At 44.4% G+C, this 18,301-nt stretch overlaps 1 protein-coding gene across 1 annotated transcript in view; it reads left to right on the top strand.

The window, feature by feature from the left end:
• Window positions 1–18,301, top strand: part of nxn (nucleoredoxin) — a 68,516-nt gene that overhangs the window by 48,642 nt on the left and 1,573 nt on the right. The window contains exons 3-7 of the mRNA XM_053507021.1: window positions 684–817; window positions 9,528–9,628; window positions 10,061–10,167; window positions 11,988–12,167; window positions 12,639–12,763. Coding sequence (XP_053362996.1) covers window positions 684–817; window positions 9,528–9,628; window positions 10,061–10,167; window positions 11,988–12,167; window positions 12,639–12,763 — 647 coding nt within the window. The remainder of the gene's footprint in view (window positions 1–683; window positions 818–9,527; window positions 9,629–10,060; window positions 10,168–11,987; window positions 12,168–12,638; window positions 12,764–18,301) is intronic.

Here is an 18,301-nt window from a genome sequence, read left to right as displayed (position 1 = left end):
TTCATTAGCTGTAAGCCATAATCATCAAAATTAAAAGAAATAAAAACCTGAAATATATCAGTCTGTGTGTAATGAATCCCTAAAATATAGGAGTTTAATTTCTTGAATTAAATTACTGAAATAAATAAACTTTTTTGATGACTTTCTAATTTATTAAAATGCACCTGTATGTAGGAATATATGGAGGACATACTGTATGCACACCGCATATGCATGGACTGTTTTGTGTAATATAAGTGCTTTATTTATGTATCTGAAAAGCACTGATTACAAAGCTATTAAGCTAAAAACGACCCTGCACCCACTTCCCTCAAAGCTCTAATCACACCCCGCACTGCACTACGTTCGCTCCGGTCTTCCAGCATTGCTCGACTAGTACCAGTAATTCCTGAGTGATCAAGGAAGACATGCATCTGGACGTTTCTTTTCCTGTAGAGGTTCATACACCCAAATCACTGGCAATTTTCTAGCAATGACTAAAGACCAATCTGTTTGTTAGATATTTGGGTTAATCCAAAAAAGAAAAAAGAAAAAAATAACCTTCCAACAGTGTTTGACTGATGGTACTTTAGTAAATTATTGATTAATGTAAGGATCTATTCAATGCCGGAACCTTCAAAGCACCTTTATAAGTTGCTCTGGATAAGAGCGTCTGACAAATACCTAAATGTAATGTTTCTCAGGTCTGGAGTTCCCATGGGGGCCGAAGCCGTTTGCAGAGGTGGTGGCCGGACCCCTGCTCAGTAACAACAGGCAGACGACAGACAGCAGCACCCTGGAGGGCTCCTATGTGGGGGTTTACTTTTCTGCTCACTGGGTGAGTGAGGTTCACACACTTCATTGCTTAAATTTTTCTTTTTCGCACATGGGATATGTAACATTTCAGGCTTCATGAATCCATAAGAACATGTTTTTTGTCATTATTACAGACATATGTCACTTTTACTTAAAAGCCCCTCTACACTTCATTCATGACCAGAGCAAGAGAGCCACAGTACAGATGTGATATTTAGCATTGCTGCAAGTTTGTTCAGTATGTAATTTTATGTAATATAACCCAGGGTTGCCTGATCTAACAGACAAAACTAAACATACCCCACACTGCACCATGTTCTCTCCAACCTTCCAGCACTGCTCGAATTATCTCACCATCTTGTTCGTGAAATGTCCATACATTTCCTCTAGATGTCCATACAGCCGAAAGGCAATCTTTAAACAATGACTAAAGATAAGGAAGACTATGTGGTTTTTAGCTACAATAGAACCTTGGATTGCGAGTAACGGGTTTGCAGAGCGTCATGGGATCACAACTGAGCTAATGGTTTTTCTCTCTCTTGCGCTGCGGAATTGTGGGTAATCGTCTCCCCTGCTGGGTCTTAGTGCTCGTCCCTTACTGGTATAATCTACATCCGTGCGCGCATATACTGTTTACTATAACACTGTGAGCATGTGTGTGCACATAAAACATATTTTATTTTGTGTTTGTAAGCGCGTGTGTACAGCGCGCGTTTACTGTTTCTTATACCAGAAGTGTGTCTGCGCGTATAAAGCAAAAGTCTCATTAGAGGATTAAAATCCTCTAAAAAAAATTTTCTCAGTAGTTAGTCATTATGTGTGCGCACGCGTGACACCGTGCTCCTTCACACTCTCGCTTTTACAGCCCCCCTCCCACCCCTCTCGGCTTCCCACACATCTATAGACACACACTCTCTGGTCTACACAGAAACTCTGCTCAGTCGTGATTCCTAAAGTGTGCAGGTTCATTTGTTTGTTTGTTTTTTTACTTAACAGCAGTGTAAAGTAAAAATAAAAAAGTGTTAGTATGCGCTCATGCGGGTGTCATTAGCGATGTTCCTTGCTAATTTTGCAGATAAAACAGTCTTTCCTTTAATGTGCGTGTGTGTGCATGCATTATTTCTTATGGATAAATTAAAGAGCGTTTTGTAATGCAAGCTCGCTTCCGGAATGAATTATGCTCATAATCCAAGTTTCCACTGTATTTGGGTTTTAAATCCTTCCCAGCAGTGTTTGACTGATGGTAACCTAGAAAACCAGTGTAAGGATATATTTTATGCAAGTCTAACTGGGTAAGAGCATCTAAATTTGAACCTGCCTGTTTTGATAAAACCAATTAATTCAACTAACACTGTAATAGATGTGCAGCTTTCCTTATTTTGGTAAATACAGAATTTAAAAAATATATTTTTCCCCCACATCAGCTTTCCTTAAGATTCAGTTATTTGTCACATGTACATTATCGCCGAATAGCAAATTGCCATTTCCTAAACTGTGCGTCCACTGTACTTAATGTGTTCTGTGTCAGTATGTTGTGATCTTGTGCATGAATATAGATAAATGTTCTTGCTTGCAGTTCAGACTTGGTAAAAGTTACTAATCGATCTAGTCCGATTAGTAGCATGTGTCTGAAATATCAATTTTCATCAAGAAGCAAGTGAACACCAAGACCTCATTTATTTCCACTTGCTTTCAACATCTTGACCTAGTAACAGTCCACTCATAGAGCATTTTTACCAGCAGTGTCTCTGCATTTTCACCCTTAAGCCACAGACCAGTGTAGGGTAAAGTCACAACTGGTCTGAAACCCGCTAGTGACTTCAAGGTTTTGCTCTAAGCTCAGTCCCTGGTTGTGCACTTATGTCATGTTTCTTCTTCCACTCACTCAGCAATCGTCTAGTACAAAATGCTGAGTCAGCTTGTGCTCCAGTCACAGTGACACACAGACTAACATAGAGCAGGATTTTCACTGTATTTTGTTTTATTTAAAATATTAAAAGACAAATAAACTAAATCAAGATTTGTATGAGGTCTGAGAAAGAAACAACAAAATGTATTAGAGTAATAGAATACTGTAAGTAAAAACAGGAATCTCTTGTTTCTCATTTCGATTGTATTCATTTGAAAAAAAAAAGTGAAATCGTAATACCTCCTACTTCTGATTAGCTTGGAGGTAACCAAGCACATGTACTTTGTTTCGGTACTAAATACAGTTCTCTTTCAAGCATACGTTTCGGTGTCTCACTATGGGATACGCCCCTTCCGCGTATTCTTCAGAAGCCCTATTACACTACGCCAGCCCCAATTGGCTGGCAGATGTGACGCTGTGTCTGGGAGTGACCTCCCCCCCCTCCGTATAAAAGGGGCAGCACAGCGTCACTTCGCTATTCAAAAACCTCTTCTCGCTTCACACCAGAAGCCTATCTTTCAGAACGACTGGTCACCACACCGTCTTTCGCCTAGCTCCTTTTATCGACACTCCAGTTGATTCTAGGACCGTTTTTAAAAACAATATGGCTGCAGCAACGCAGACCGCTAAGGTTAGAGAGGGAGGAGACGTGCGTATTTGTGTTTGTGGGAACAAAATTTCGAGCAAAGACACACACCAGGTCTGCTCGTCGTGTCTTGGGCTGAAACATGCGCAACTAGCGCTAGACAACCCCGGTTCATGCGAACACTGCGCACGCTTCACCGCGAAGAGCCTTCGTCGCAGGCTAGCGCGCCAAGCCAGCCTGTCGGGCCTCGACCCACTCCTCTCACCTAGCCCCACTCCAGCTGCCACCCCACAGGTATCCATCCCTGTGGAGCTGCCCACCACGGCAGCCTTATCCTGGGGTGAACAGCTCGACGTCTGCGCCCCTCTACCCAGTGTGCTCAGCACTGACGAAGAGGAAGGCGCGCTAGACTTCGAGGAAGAGGGTCAGTCCGACTTTCTCCTTTCTGAGGAAGAGGAGGATCTCGAGGACTCCCCTTTCCTTCCACCCGTGCACTCAGCACAGCCTCTTGCCGCGGCAGGAGCCGCTGAAGCTATGGACGGGGCACCATCCCCGCTCCTGAGCGTCGACCTGCAGGACGTGTGCAAACGCGCCGCGGAAAAGCTGAATATTCAGTGGCCGACTGTAGTGGCGGAGACTGCAAAGTCTCGCTACGAAGGTAAGAGGCTGCCGAGAGCGAAACGGGCGGCACGGCAGCTCCTTCCAGTCTTCCCAGAGCTCCTGGAGGAGCTCGCGGTGACATGGAAGGAAAAACCGTTTACGAGCAAGACGCCAGTGCAGGGGGGATCTGCACTCGACGTGGAGGGCATGGAAAGAGAGGGACTTTTCAGGATGCCCCCTATGGAACGGTTAGTGGCTGCGCACTTGCTCCCGAGACACACGGCGGCTGCAAATCCGTCGTTGCCGTCGAAAACGGAGCGCTTCCAGTCAAACATGACGGAACGTGCATACAAGGCAGTCGCGCTCTGCGTCAGAGCTCTAAACGCGACCTCTCTGCTGACCGCGTACCAAGCGGAGCTGCAGGACGAAGCCTCGGCCACACCAGGTCAGACACAGTGGGAGGAGATCTGTATAGTGACAGATCTCTCTCTGAGGCTTCAGAGGTGCGCGGTACAAGCCGCGGGGAAAGCAATGGCCACGATGGTCATTCAGGAGAGAGGCCGGTGGCTCAACTTGGCGAATCTCTCCGACAGAGAGAAAGAGTCTATCTTAGATGCACCAGTGGTGGCTGACGAAATTTTCGGCTCGGCTCTCACCCTGATGCAAAAGAGATGTGAGGAGAAAAGGGATGACGAGGCGCTACAGCTTTGTATGCCCAGGAAGGCACAGGCGGCACCCCCCCCCCCCCCGCCACTCAGGCAGACCTTCGCACAGGTCACAGCCCGCCCTTCCCCCAGTTATCGCATCCCCAAAAGGCAGAGGCCGAACACAAGCTCAGCTGGCCAAGGCGGAGTCGCAGAGCAAAGATCTCCTTGGCAGAGAAGAAACTATCCGCCAGCGGCAACTCAGACGGCACAGCCTGCTCCTCAACCCCATCCTCATCCTCAACCCCATCTTCAGGGAGTGAGGAGGAAGAAGAAGGCCGTTTGATGGGGTCTTTCCTCGGGAAGGGAACCAACAGCCCCCCATTTCGCTAGTTCCCGACCCTGAAATGTTGAAAAGGACGAGTTCCGAGGTCCGAAGTTGTTCTGTGTGGAGGGGAGAGCCCGGGTGGGCCAGGGGCAAGACAGTAAAGCGAAAGAGGAACGGTGCAGCAGTGTACATACATCAATATATCACAAGCATGTCTCACGTTCAAACCCCAATAAAGCTTTTACTGAACCCCCAAAAAATATCAAAAAATATATCTCCCCAAAAAATGTTGCAAAACATATCAATAAACCAAAATATGACGTCACCTCGGGGAGCTGTCGCTCCCACAGAGGTGATGGATCACACAGATTCTGTCAAAGCGCTAAGTGCCCGCGCATGCGCAGTACAGACCACAGAACCGTCTGTGACTCAGCCGCGCGAGGGCGCCAGAACACTGCAGATACGCAGCTGGCAAGAATGCACGCAGTCCCGCTGGGTATTAAAGACAATACAATTCGGGTACAGACTGCAATTCGCAACTTCCCCTCCAAAATTCAAAGGGATAATTCATTCCCAGGTGAAGGGGGAGTTGAAGCATGTCCTTCAGGAGGAAATTTCCTCTCTGTTGAACAAAAAGGCAATAAGAGTGGTTCCACCAGAGGAGAGCCACAGCGGGTTTTACTCGAGATATTTTCTCGTCCCAAAGAAGGGAACTCAAGCCCTCCGCCCAATACTAGATCTACGTGCGTTGAACGTATACCTAAGGAGATACAGATTCAGAATGCTCACGCATTCTACACTCCTACAAATAGTGCGCCAGGGAGATTGGTTCACATCAATCGATCTGAAGGACGCATATTTTCACATAAAGATATACCCACCACACAGGAAGTTTCTGAGATTTGCCTTCCTTGGTGTGGTATACGAATATCTGGTGCTACCATTCGGCTTGTCCCTCAGCCCCAGAGTATTTATAAAATGTACAGAAGCGGCGCTCACCCCGCTCAGGGAGAAAGGCATTCGTCTCGCTACTTACATAGACGATTGGCTTGTGACAGCTCGCTCGGAACAAGAAGCGAGAGAGCACACAGCGATACTTCTGGAACATATACAGAAACTGGGACTAAGATTGAACACAGAAAAGAGTGTTTTAACTCCCACACGGTCCATAGTGTATCTGGGACTGTCGCTGGACTCAGTGAACTTCAGGGCGCGACTATCGGCAGACAGGGTGAAAAGATTCACCTGTTGCATGACCCACTTTCAGAGGGGAAACAAGGTTTCCTTTCGTACATGCCTCAGATTATTAGGACTGATGGCCTCAGCCCTGATGGTTATCCCGCTAGGGAGACTACATATGAGGGAACTCCAGCGCTGGGTAGCGTCCCAAAGGCTGGACCCGGTACGTCACTCACGGAAAAGGGTAAGAGTGACGTCAGAGGCAGTTCTGGCACTGCGCCAGTGGAAACGCCCGAACTTTCTGACTCAAGGGGTATCCATGGGTGTAGTTCGGCACAGGAAGATAATAACGACGGACGCGTCGCTGTCCGGTTGGGGGGGCATTCACGAGGGCAGAATAGTGAATGGGAGATGGGGTCAGCATATGACCAATCTTCACATAAACTATCTAGAAATGCTAGCTGTTTTTCTGACGCTAAAGCATTTTCTTCCTTTTCTGAAAGGAGAACATGTCCTTGTGAGAACGGACAACACGACAGTTGTAGCCTACATAAATCGTCAGGGAGGCCTCAGATCACTCCTTCTGCACACGTTAGCACGCAGACTGATCTTATGGGGCAGTGTCAACCTTCTATCCCTGAGAGCGACACACGTACAGGGTGTGATGAATCGGGGCGCGGATCTGCTGTCCAGGGGAAATCCCCTCTACGGGGAGTGGAAACTGAACAGAGAAGTGATCGAACAGATCTGGGGCATGTATGGCAGAGCGACAGTGGATCTGTTCGCGTCCCAAGACAATGCCCAGTGTCACCTGTTCTTTTCCCTGAAGGACCAGAGCGCGCCCCTGGGAATAGACGCGCTGGCACACGAGTGGCCTCGCACTCTCCTATACGCATTCCCACCGATAGCGCTCATATCACCAACACTCTGCAGAGTAAGGGAGGAAGGTATGAGACTAATACTAATAGCCCCGAGATGGCCGGGGAAACACTGGCTTGCAGAGATTATACATATGCTGTACGACGAGCCGTGGTCTCTCCCGCAGCGCAGAGACCTTCTGTCACAAGAGGAGGGGGAAATCTTCCATCCTCATCCGGAACGATTGGCACTATGGGCCTGGCCCGTGAGTGGTCCAACTTAAGTAAAACTGGTCTACCCGACAGTGTTATCAAAACCATACAGAATGCCAGGGCGGCATCAACTAGATCTCTTTATGATTGTAAATGGAATGTGTTCGAACGCTGGTGTGCAACTAGACACGAGATTCCTTTTCAGTGTTCAGTGGCAGTAGTTCTTTCATTCCTTCAGGAAATGATAGACAAAGGCAAAGCGTTCTCAACCATAAAAGTGTTTCTGGCTGCTACATCGGCTTGTCACATTGGTTTTGATGATAAAACAGTGGGACAACATCCTTTGATATGCAGATTCATGAGGGGCGCGCGCCGCGCCCTGCCGGTCTCTAAACCACTTACCCCATCATGGGATTTGGGGTTGGTGCTTGATGCATTGTCTATGTCCCCATTTGAACCACTAGACAAGGCTGATTTCAAGGCACTGTCTTTTAAGACCGCACTATTAGTAGCTTTGGTCTCAGCGAAGCGCGTGAGTGAGATTCATGCTCTTTCTGTGCATCCAGCATGCTTACAGTTCATGTCCGGGGATGCAGGAGTAATTATGAAACCTAACCCGGCATTCATGCCTAAAGTCATTAGTGCGATAAACCCTTTTGAGTTAAGGGCCTTCCATCCACCTCCTTTTGCTTCATCAGAGCAGCAAAAGCTAAACACGCTGTGCCCTGTGCGCGCTCTGCGCATCTATACAGAGCGGACCAGAGGTCTAAGGGAAAGTGATCAGCTGTTCGTTTCTTGGACGAAACCTCGTACAGGGAAACCGATCACTAAACAGCGCTTATCACATTGGATAGTGGAAGCGATTTCATTGGCTTATTCCAGCAAGGGTCTAGAACCCCCAACTGGCGTACGCGCGCACTCGACAAGGGGAATGTCAAGTTCCTGGGCTCTCCTTAAGGGAATCACATTACAGGATATATGTAAAGCGGCGAGCTGGTCATCTCCGCACACATTTGCCAGATTTTACAAACTGGACGTTACAGCTCAGACTTTGGCTCATGCAGTACTGAGCGTAGGGACAGAATCTAAAGACTAAAACTCGTTCAGCCCTGAAGGCTTTGGGTATGGTTGGCAGAAGACTTCAAGACAGGCTATCTGACAATACGGGAGTTAGAATATCCCATAGTGAGACACCGAAACGTATGCTTGAAAGAGAACAATAGGTTACTTGCGTAACCCCGGTTCTCTGATAGCATTAAGTGAGGTGTCTCACCAGATGACCCTCCTTGCTGTGTGAAGCGAGGAAGAGGTTGCTTGTTTTGAATAGCGAAGTGACGCTGTGCTGCCCCTTTTATACGGAGGGGGGGGAGGTCACTCCCAGACACAGCGTCACGTCTGCCAGCCAATTGGGGCTGGCGTAGTGTAATAGGGCTTCTGAAGAATACGCGGAAGGGGCGTATCCCATAGTGAGACACCTCACTTAATGCTATCAGAGAACCGGGGTTACGCAAGTAACCTATTGTTTTCATGCATACGTGCTTCACCTGAGTTATTTTATTAGTGGACACTTTTACTCCACTACATGCTATATCAAATATAAGATATAAAATATAAGATAAATATATCAAATATCTGTATTTTTTACTTAACTACATTTCTGCATGGCGTTGTATTCTGTATCCACAGTGGTGTGTAGCATTTAAAGTGCTAATATCGCCCTCTGCTGACTATTATATGTAAAGGCCTGATTTGCCTTCCCTCCATAAAACACCACACGTAGCAGGCGTTTGAAAGCAGAAGCTTAATACTTAAGTAAATGTGAAGACAGGGAACATTTTCTTAGGTAGAAATGTAAATGGGGCACTTTATTATATTAAAGAATATAGGATATAGATATAAGGATACAGAGGGATGTATCTGTTTTTACTGAAGTACAGATTTGCATTCTTTGTCCGTCACTGTTAGACAGTAGGACCCAGTGGAAATGCAGGTCAAATCATCCAAAAAAGTCCTTTGGTTTGATGAAACAGCATCTGTAGTTTGTCAGGAAAAACACTTTGCCAATCAATAAAAAACAAGCAGCTCCATCCAGGGTTGCTGCTATCAACTCTCATTTGATTTTTGACCATGAACACAAAATTGCATAAGCTCAGGTAACCTCAGACAAGCTAATATGTGTAACTGTGTTGTTGTTTTTTTTAATTCAGTGGATTGAAGGCATTGAAATCCATATTGATCAAGTCAGACACATCAGTGGCAAGGAACAGCTACAAATCTACAGCATCGAAGTAGATCTATGGTACACTTGTTATGGACCTGATTGGGTGGAAAGAGAGAGGGAGAGAAGGATGAGACTCACTGCTCTTTTCTTGTTGTGTGTGTGTGTGTGTGTGTGTGTGTGTGTGTGTGGAAACAGTGCCCTCCCTGCCGAAGTCTGACCCGAGTGCTGGTGGAGTCTTATCGGAAGGTGAAAGAGTCTGGAAACAAGTTTGAGATAGTGTTTGTGAGCGCTGACAGGTAAAGATTTTTACAGACTTTTACACACTAGGGATGTGACTAGGGATTAATCATTAATCGCCATTAATTATTTAGCTCATTAAACGTGTTAACCTGTAATATATGTTTTATATAGTATTTTTCTGTAGCTCTGATATCTATTCATTTATACACCATGAAAAGGTGTACTTGCAGTTCAGACGTAGCTCAATATTGTACACTGTATATTTAGCAGTTTTTTTAATGAGGACAGAGAGACGAAAAGAGCCTTTTTGTTTTTTATTTGCTGTGAACTTCTACATAAAACCTAAACTGAAAGAAAGACAAAAAGAATGAAAAAGAAAATGGGAAAAGGACGGGAAGAAAAGGAAAAGAGGGAAAGGGATAATGATTTAGGTTGGTCCTAAATATAAGCCAAACTAAATATAAAAAACCTGATGGTTGTGTTTGCAGGTCAGAAGATTCCTTTATGCAGTATTTCAGCGAGATGCCATGGCTGGCAGTGCCATACGCAGATGAGGCCAGGAGATCTCGCCTCAACAGACTCTATGGCATACAAGGTGTGTATCTGCCAGGGGGTGTGTTTGGGAAGGGGGGATTGGTATTGGTGTTCTGTGGCTGAGATGAGGAAGAAAAGCATACGAATATAAGAAGAAGGACAGGAAGAGGAAAGGAGAGAAGCACAGCTGTGGAGTTTGAGGAATGTGGGCAGCTGATCAAGTTTGCTGTTGAGTTGCTAAACGTGTCTCGTCCCAGCGTTAGAGCTGTCTATGTAAAGGCCAAAGCTGGAAGGTATTTTCAGTAAGATTCCTGTTCTGCCTCTGGGGAATCTTGTTTAGTTCCACATCAGATGTACAGCTGTTATCACGGTCTGCCTCTCAGAGCCTGTTGTACTGATCCCTGCAGCTGTAATGCCTGGTGTTGCTGCTGTTTCACGTCAGGGGTCGCTGCAGGCATGTGGGCAGCTGATTGGCTGGTGAGAGACAAGGTCAAGATAACACTGAATGAATTCCAAGCAATCACAGACATGTTTAGGGTGACACCATGGGGGTGGAGGTGTATTTATTTTTGCTTAGAGTCTCCTGGTTTCCTAAGGGAGAAGCATCACTGCAAACCATTCTTTATTCTATGATGGAAGAGTTATGTCCTGGTGGGCGTGGTCTCTACTAGAGTGTCATTGCCACATCCAAAACACAGGGTCACTGGGGAGGAGGAGGAGAAGGTGGATGATATCAGTCATGTGATACGACTTTCACTCACTAGATCTCAACCCAGATGAACATGTGAAAGAAAACTGGAAAAAGGAAGAAAGAAAGAAAGAAAGAAAGAAAGAAAGAAAAAAAAATGGGAGGAAGATAAAGAAAGTGAAAAAGAAAAACAGAGGGAATAAAGAAAAAGGACAGAAATATTGAAAAAAAAGGAACGAAAATGAAAGAAACAAGGAAAGAAATAAAAAAAGACAGAGAAAAAAGGATAATAGCAAATGCAGACAGTAAGAAAGATAAAGAAATGAAAGTTGAAGGGGAAATAAAAAAGCACAATTAGAGACAAAATGAAAACGAGGAATTAAGAAAGGAAGAAAGAAAAGATGAAACAAAAGGAAGGAAAAAAGAAACATAAGGAAAAGGAATCATATAAGCAAAAGGAACAAGGCAAAAAATGGAGAAATGTAGAAAAACAATGAAATATGAAAAGAAAAAGAAACTTAAAGAAGGCTTGTGGGAATGATCAAGTGGAAAGGTAATTCAAAGAAAGGGAAGGAAAGAACACCAGTAAATAAAATGAAAGAAAATGGAAAACAAAATTTAAAAAGAAAGAAGAAAGCATAAGAGACAGAAGGAAAGATGTAAAGAAAATGAAAGGAAAAAGGAAGAAAAAAGAGAGAGAGAGAGAGAGAAAGAAATGAGCAGAACTCTACACTTTCGTTTATAGAAAAACAATGAGTTCTCTCTCCTGTTATACTTTATTACTCTGGTGCGTCCCCCTCCGTCTCTTTTCCTCCCCGTGCGGTTCCTTCTCTCGTTATCTCTCTCTCATCTCTTCCCCTTAGAGGCGGTCAGTCAGTTCTTGTTGGCTCTCGGCCAGACTCGGCTGGAATGAGAGGAATTCTTGCTGGTTGCGGGAATCGACACAGTCGCTGCCCAAAAACTGCTCGCTTCCTGACGTGGTGCAGCCACAGAGCCGAGCTCAAATAGAGGCTCCGACAGATTCTAGTGCTCTCTGTGGTGTGTGTGTGTGTGTGTGTGTGTGTGTGTGTGTGTACGTATGAGTGAGGTTAGGAGAGTAAATATTGTCCTACAACCAGTAGACAACAATACAGTTGTACTAGATACACTTTAATGTAAATAAATAAATGTGTGTGTCCTTGCACATGCTGCAGGAATCCCCACACTGATTTTGCTGGACACGGAGGGTCACATGATCACGCGGCAGGGCCGAGTGGAGGTGCTCAATGACCCAGAATGCCATCTTTTCCCCTGGCATCCGCGGCCTGTGCTCGAGCTCAGCGAGTCCAATGCAGTGCAGCTCCATGAAGGCCCCTGCCTTGTTCTCTTCGTAGGTGAGTGTGTACAGTAACTAAAGCAAAACACGAAATGCTAAACATCTTCCTTTGGATTTTTGTCGCTAAATATCAAAATATATAAGTATATTAATAGATAATATGTTCATTATCTGCTTATATTCAGTACTGGATCAGTAGTAGAAGTGTATTAGAACATTAGGCAGAGGGATACAGGTGAAAGGTGATTCTTCAGGCTTTTGAGTTCAGGTCAGAGCGAGGCTTTCTGAGGCCGTCAGCTCCTCTCTGTTTTACTCAACCTTCTATATTCATATTTCACCTTTTGTCCTTTCATCCCATCATTCTGGCATTCTGTTCTTTTTTTGCTCTTTTTTACTTTTATGCTGAAAGTGGAAGTTTATTTCATTATTACTCTTTCACAGCTGCATCCTCCCCCTCTCTCTCCCTCTCCCTCTCCCTCTCTCTCTCTCCCTCTCTCCCTCTCTCTCCCTCACACTCTCTCTGTTTCAGACGCAGAGGAGGAGGGCGAGCTGGAGCCAGCAAAAGAGCTCATCCAGCCAATTGCTGAGAAGATCATGGCCAAGTACAAAGCCAAGGATGAGGAAACCCCGCTGCTCTTTTTTGTGGCAGGAGAGGTGTGTGTGTGTGTGTGTGTGTGTGTGTGTGTGTGTGTCCATTTGTACTGTATGTGGTTGTGTGTGTGTTTGACCATGTGGTTTTTATAAGAGACCTGCAACTCACTCTTTTGGAATTGGCATGAGAGAACCAGATTGAGACTTCATAATAGAAGATTGATGTGATCATTTGAACCACAGCACTTTTTTCCTGAGCGACTAAGAGTCTGACAGTGTGGTTGTATGAGAGTGTAGCTATCTAATGGCATGGAATGGGTAGCTGAGGGTCTCTCTCTCTCTCACTTTCTCTCTCTCTCTCACCTCCTCCGTACGTTATGTCACTCTTCTTATGGTTTAAGTTTCAGTAGTATCAGTGACGGCCTGGCAGCGAAGTTCATACTCTTGCTGTAAACTGATACCAGCTGCACACACTCACACACACACACACACACACACACACACACACACACACACACACACACACACACGGACTATACATGCATACACTGTAGACCACTGTACAAACGCCTGTGCTATTTATGTGCAGGCAGTAGGCCTGTAGGGCTTCAGCTTCTAAATAATGTCTGTGTTTATACCAGCAGATCCACTGTGAATAGTAGAATAGCCTGTCTACTGAAGTGAACATGTGACAGTGTAGCCTGCAGATCACTGACCAGATGCTGCATGTCAGGACCAGTGATGTATGTGAATGTGTGCCTGAAATGCCCTGGTGTTCTTTTTGTGTTTGTTTTGATTGAGTAAATTAAAGGAATATTTCATGTTATTAATACATTAGACATGACCTTTAGACATGACGGGGCTGCTTAGCTACAGACAAAAGACTGTCCTTGACCTAAAAAGAAAAGATAGAATAGAATAGAATAGAATAGAAGGATTTTACTACAATGAAAAAGTAAGTAAATTGCGGGTGTGCGTGTCACTTACCTGGGGAAGAAAAGGCAACAGGATGCAACAGGACTGTGGGAAGAAGGCAAGCCAGCGGAGGCAGTGTGATGCTTTGGCCGATGTTCTGCTGGGTAACCTTGGGTCCTGACATTCATGTGGATGAGTTTAATGTGTTGACTTAACCTCCAAATTGTCCAGATCTCAACCTGAGCCTTTGTGGGATGTGCTGGACGTGAGATGTACCTCACAACTTACATCACCTAAAGGATCTGCTGCTAACGTCTTGATGCCACAGCACATCCTTAAAGCTCTGGTGCAGTCGATTCCTTGATGAGTCAGAAATGTTTTAAGCAACCAGGAACGCTATTAAACCTACAGTCAGAGTTCCTGAAAAAATGAAAGCACAAAAATTCCAGAACAGCTTCTACGTGTCTCTGGAAGTGGCTCACTTAGTGTTTTGAAGATAGTGGTTGGTGAGCATCATCTGATGTGTGTTCTCATGACTTGTGATGGTCCAGCAGAATTACTCTGGCTTTTTCCTTTAATCAGCTTCCTGTCTGTGTATGTGTGTATACTGTATATACAGTATACTAAAGCCAGACTTGATTTGTACGGTTGAATGTGCTTGGTTTATCAGATTCTTGGGAAAGCTACAGTAAACAGAAGAAACTTCACATTGTGTGGCTGTCATGATCCAGAAACTGCGTGGACCTTTATCTCGTTATGAGACAGCAGGCAGCCATAGATCACTGCGACAGTCAGGTTGGCAGTGTGGGTGTTTGTTCACGCTGTATATGTCTGAAAAGCAGTTTATACATGCATTGCAGCTGTGCAAAAAGAAGACGCATGGCTCAGCGGAGGAAGAAAGGCAGCCTGCAAGATGTAATCTCCTCTTATCAGAGAGGCGTGAAGCACAAGATGGATTTCATGTTTCTTCTGCCGAGCCTCAGCTTTAGAGCATTTACACTGAATTGTAGAAGTTTTGCGCCCTTTTTTGTTTGTTTTTTTGTTTGCAATCCAGTGACGTGAATTCCAGAGATTTTTTTTTTCCAGAGGACAATAGTCTCCATCTGGACTGGAAAAGGAAGCGATTATGAGTAATGTCGTAGCTTCCCTCCTGCCTGATGTTGTTTCTTCTCTCACTGCCAGATTACAGGAAGTGTCTAATCATCAGCACTACATGGCCGTCTTACTTTCCATCGAGCTTTCTGTTGTCACTGAAACAAACATGTCAGGAGATTTTGTAAGCAGTAGAAAATGAATCTGTAGGTCAGCAGTGAGGTCGGTCGCTCTTTTGTCTGGTTGTTTAAACTAAAGTGGGTCTGATCCATCTGTAAGCAGTTGTGGAACAATAACAATAGCAAGAATGTCACCTTGTCCATGCCCACATTTTTTGTCCTTTTTAGGTAAAATAACAGTAATGTAGTTCCTTTACAAGCTTGAGATCAGATTGTGTGGTTTAATGCACTTACTGCTACGTGGACTAGCTCATGGTTTCATTGGTATGAAGTCAGAGCTGGAATGGACAAACTGAAATGTTTTAATAATCAGGCTTTTATTTCACCGCCATCTGGTGGCTGTTGGAATTATAACGCTTTCAACATATGTTCCCATATTCAAAAGGGATGAATGTGAGAGGGGAATGAGATGTGCATGTAAGATATTGATTTCATTTAATATATGCATTATATAGCCAAAAGTATGTGGACGAACAGACTTCATCTCCTATTTAGATGCTAATGCATATAAACACAGTCAGTCTAGACAAACTCAGACCAGCATTTAATCTTCCCTTTACTCAGACTATACAACCAGCAAAATGGTTCCCCTGCACATAAAGCAAAATCCATAATGGTTTCGGTGTTTTAAGACTGACATAAAGCCCACATGAGCACCTTTTGGAATAAACCGAACCATCAACTGCATCTCAAACCTCCTCACCCAACATCAGGTCCTGAGCTCACTAAGGCCCGTGATGCTAAATAAACACACATTCACAGAGCCATGCTCCAAAATCTAGGGGAAAGCGATCCCAGAATAGTGGAGGAAAGGAGGGTGTCATTTGGATAACTAAATGGATAAATAAAGGTGTGATGGACGGGTCTCCTTTTGGCCATATGATATATTTTTACATAAGTGCTTTGAATTCTCAATCATTAAATACATCCTTATATTGCTTCACTTCATTACTGACAATCGGTACCACTAGTCGTAAACACCATTTTTTAAAATATATATATAAATTTAAGTACACTAAAGGAAAAGGTGGGTCTTTAGACGTCGTTTGAAGCCTGGCAGTGACTGTTCAGATGTCTATACCAGAACCTACAAGTGTGTGATGATGATCTTATTGAATATGTGCAATCTAATTCTGACATCAGCGCCTCAGAGCAGACAAAGGCTCGCACATCCCCTGGGTCTTTAGAGGGGCGCCAAATATCCCCTGGGATATTTGGCGCCCCCTTGAGGGGGCGTGGACCCCAGGTTGGGAACCATGGATCTAGAGGAAGATTGCGACACATGCCTTCCACAGAAGAGAGAAGAGTCTTGACTCATGCCTTCCACGTACTCTGAGAGAAAGTGAGACCAGTCAAGCAGTACTAGATTGATCGGAGGGAGAGTGGTGCAGTGCGGGGTGTGGTATCTGCTTTGGCCTGGCAGTGGAGGGAAGATGGCAAGCCAGCAGAGGCAGTGTGATGCTTTGAACGATGTTCTGCTGGGTAACCTTCGGTCCTGACATTCATGTGGATGATACTTTGACACATAGCCGTTCGAGGCCTTATAGGCAAACATCAGAGTTTTAAATCTGATGCAGCAGCTACAGTAGACCAGTGCAGGAATTAAAGTAATGGGGTGGTGTGGGAGAATTTGGAAAGCTTGAAGACAAGTCATGAAGCAGCATTTTGGATAAGTTTTAGAGGTCGCATAGGAACCTCGCACACAACAGCGAGCGTGGCAGGAGCGAATTGCAGTACCGTAGTCTTGAGATGACAAGACTGAGCAAACACCTGAGTGGGAACTCCTTCTGATACTGTAAGGACGGAATTAACAAGAGTGTGTCAGGTTAGCAGTGTAAGCAGAAAAGGACACTTAATTGTCTATGTTTAACTCGAGGTTGCATGCAGTGGCCGAACGTGAGATAAGACATGTAATCATTCAGAAGGAATATCAGTTCAGTTTTACTGGGATTATATCTTATATATTGCTGATAGCTTTTTCTCTACTAGCTGCCCCTCTGGTTTAGACTTAAAGATCTGTATATTCAGTGTCATCAAACAGAGGAAAGTCAAAGTAGATATAAAGAAAAATGCATGAAAAGACATTTAAAATATATTCTCTCTAGTTTGAGAATACACACACACACATTTGCACTCAGTGTGTTGCATCTCAGGGTTTTTTTCTGCTCAGTAGGCTGTTAGATCTTGCTCAGAGGGGAACCATGTTTTTTTTACCTCCTCCTGTTTTTTCCTGCTGGGGGCAGAGAGAAGAAAGCGAACCGTCTCCCAACTGCCATGCAGGATCTAATGAGAGAAAACACTGAGCCCTGTGTGACTCCTCACTGCTTTAAAGTTCTGGCCACAAAGTCTCCTTTGATTGTTACTTATCAAAGCTCTAAATGCTGCTTCAAAGGAAGAGCTTTGATTCAGTTTTACTGATAATCAGAAGACTTCACAGGTGGTTACAGCACATATTTCCATGAATTAAAACTGTAAAGAAAAATGAACATGCTGTATCCTTACAGAACTGCACTACAAAACTGAACTACAAACTGCTATAAGATCAGTCAGTACTGAATATTGGATTTATATTTGTATTCATATTTCTATATGTATATTCATATACAGATGCGTTGAGACACAGAAGTAAATCACTCATGCTATTATTTATTACTTATCGAAAGATGTGGCGCACACACGTGCTGTTAGCAAAGAGGAATTTTAAACTAATGAACACACTTGACCAGTCATGGGAATACCTCAGACAACCTGCTATTCCTGACGCATACAATGAGTGCAGCTTTTAGAAACCTCTATTTTACAGATTACCATTAATTTAATTAGTTTTCTATATATTTATGTATGTTCATTATATTGCCAGAAGTATTTACTGACCCATCCAAATCATTGAATTCAGGTGTTCCAATCACTTCCATCATGGTTACAGTGTATAAAATCGAGCACCTACTGCAGGCATGTGACTGCTTCTACTGAATACAAGCCATACAAGCCTTACATCACTGCGTACAATACAAAGCATCAGATGCAGTGGTGTAAAGCACGCCACGCTTCTCCCTGGCAAACCGATGGACAAGTCTGGGTTTGGCGGTTTCCTGGAGAGCGATACTTGTCTGACTGCTTTGTGCCAAATGTAAAGTTCGGAGCTGGGCTCGGACCCTTAGTTCCAGTAAAAGGAATTCTTAATGCATACCAAGAAATTTTAGACAATTTAATACTCTAATAGTTTGGGGACGGCCCCTTCTTGTTCCAAAATGACTGTGCACCAGTGTACATTTACATTTAGGCATTTGGCAGACGCTCTTATACAGAGCGACTTACATTTTTATCTCATTATACATCTGAGCAGTTGAGGGTTAAGGGCCTTGCTCAAGGGCCCAACAGTGGCAACTTGGTGGTTGTGGGGTTTGAACCTGGG

Source organism: Clarias gariepinus, chromosome 11, assembly GCF_024256425.1.
Source record: "Clarias gariepinus isolate MV-2021 ecotype Netherlands chromosome 11, CGAR_prim_01v2, whole genome shotgun sequence".
Lineage (NCBI taxonomy): Eukaryota > Metazoa > Chordata > Actinopteri > Siluriformes > Clariidae > Clarias > Clarias gariepinus.
Note: the sequence above shows the minus strand (reverse complement) of the source record. Positions and strands in the feature narration are given on the sequence as shown.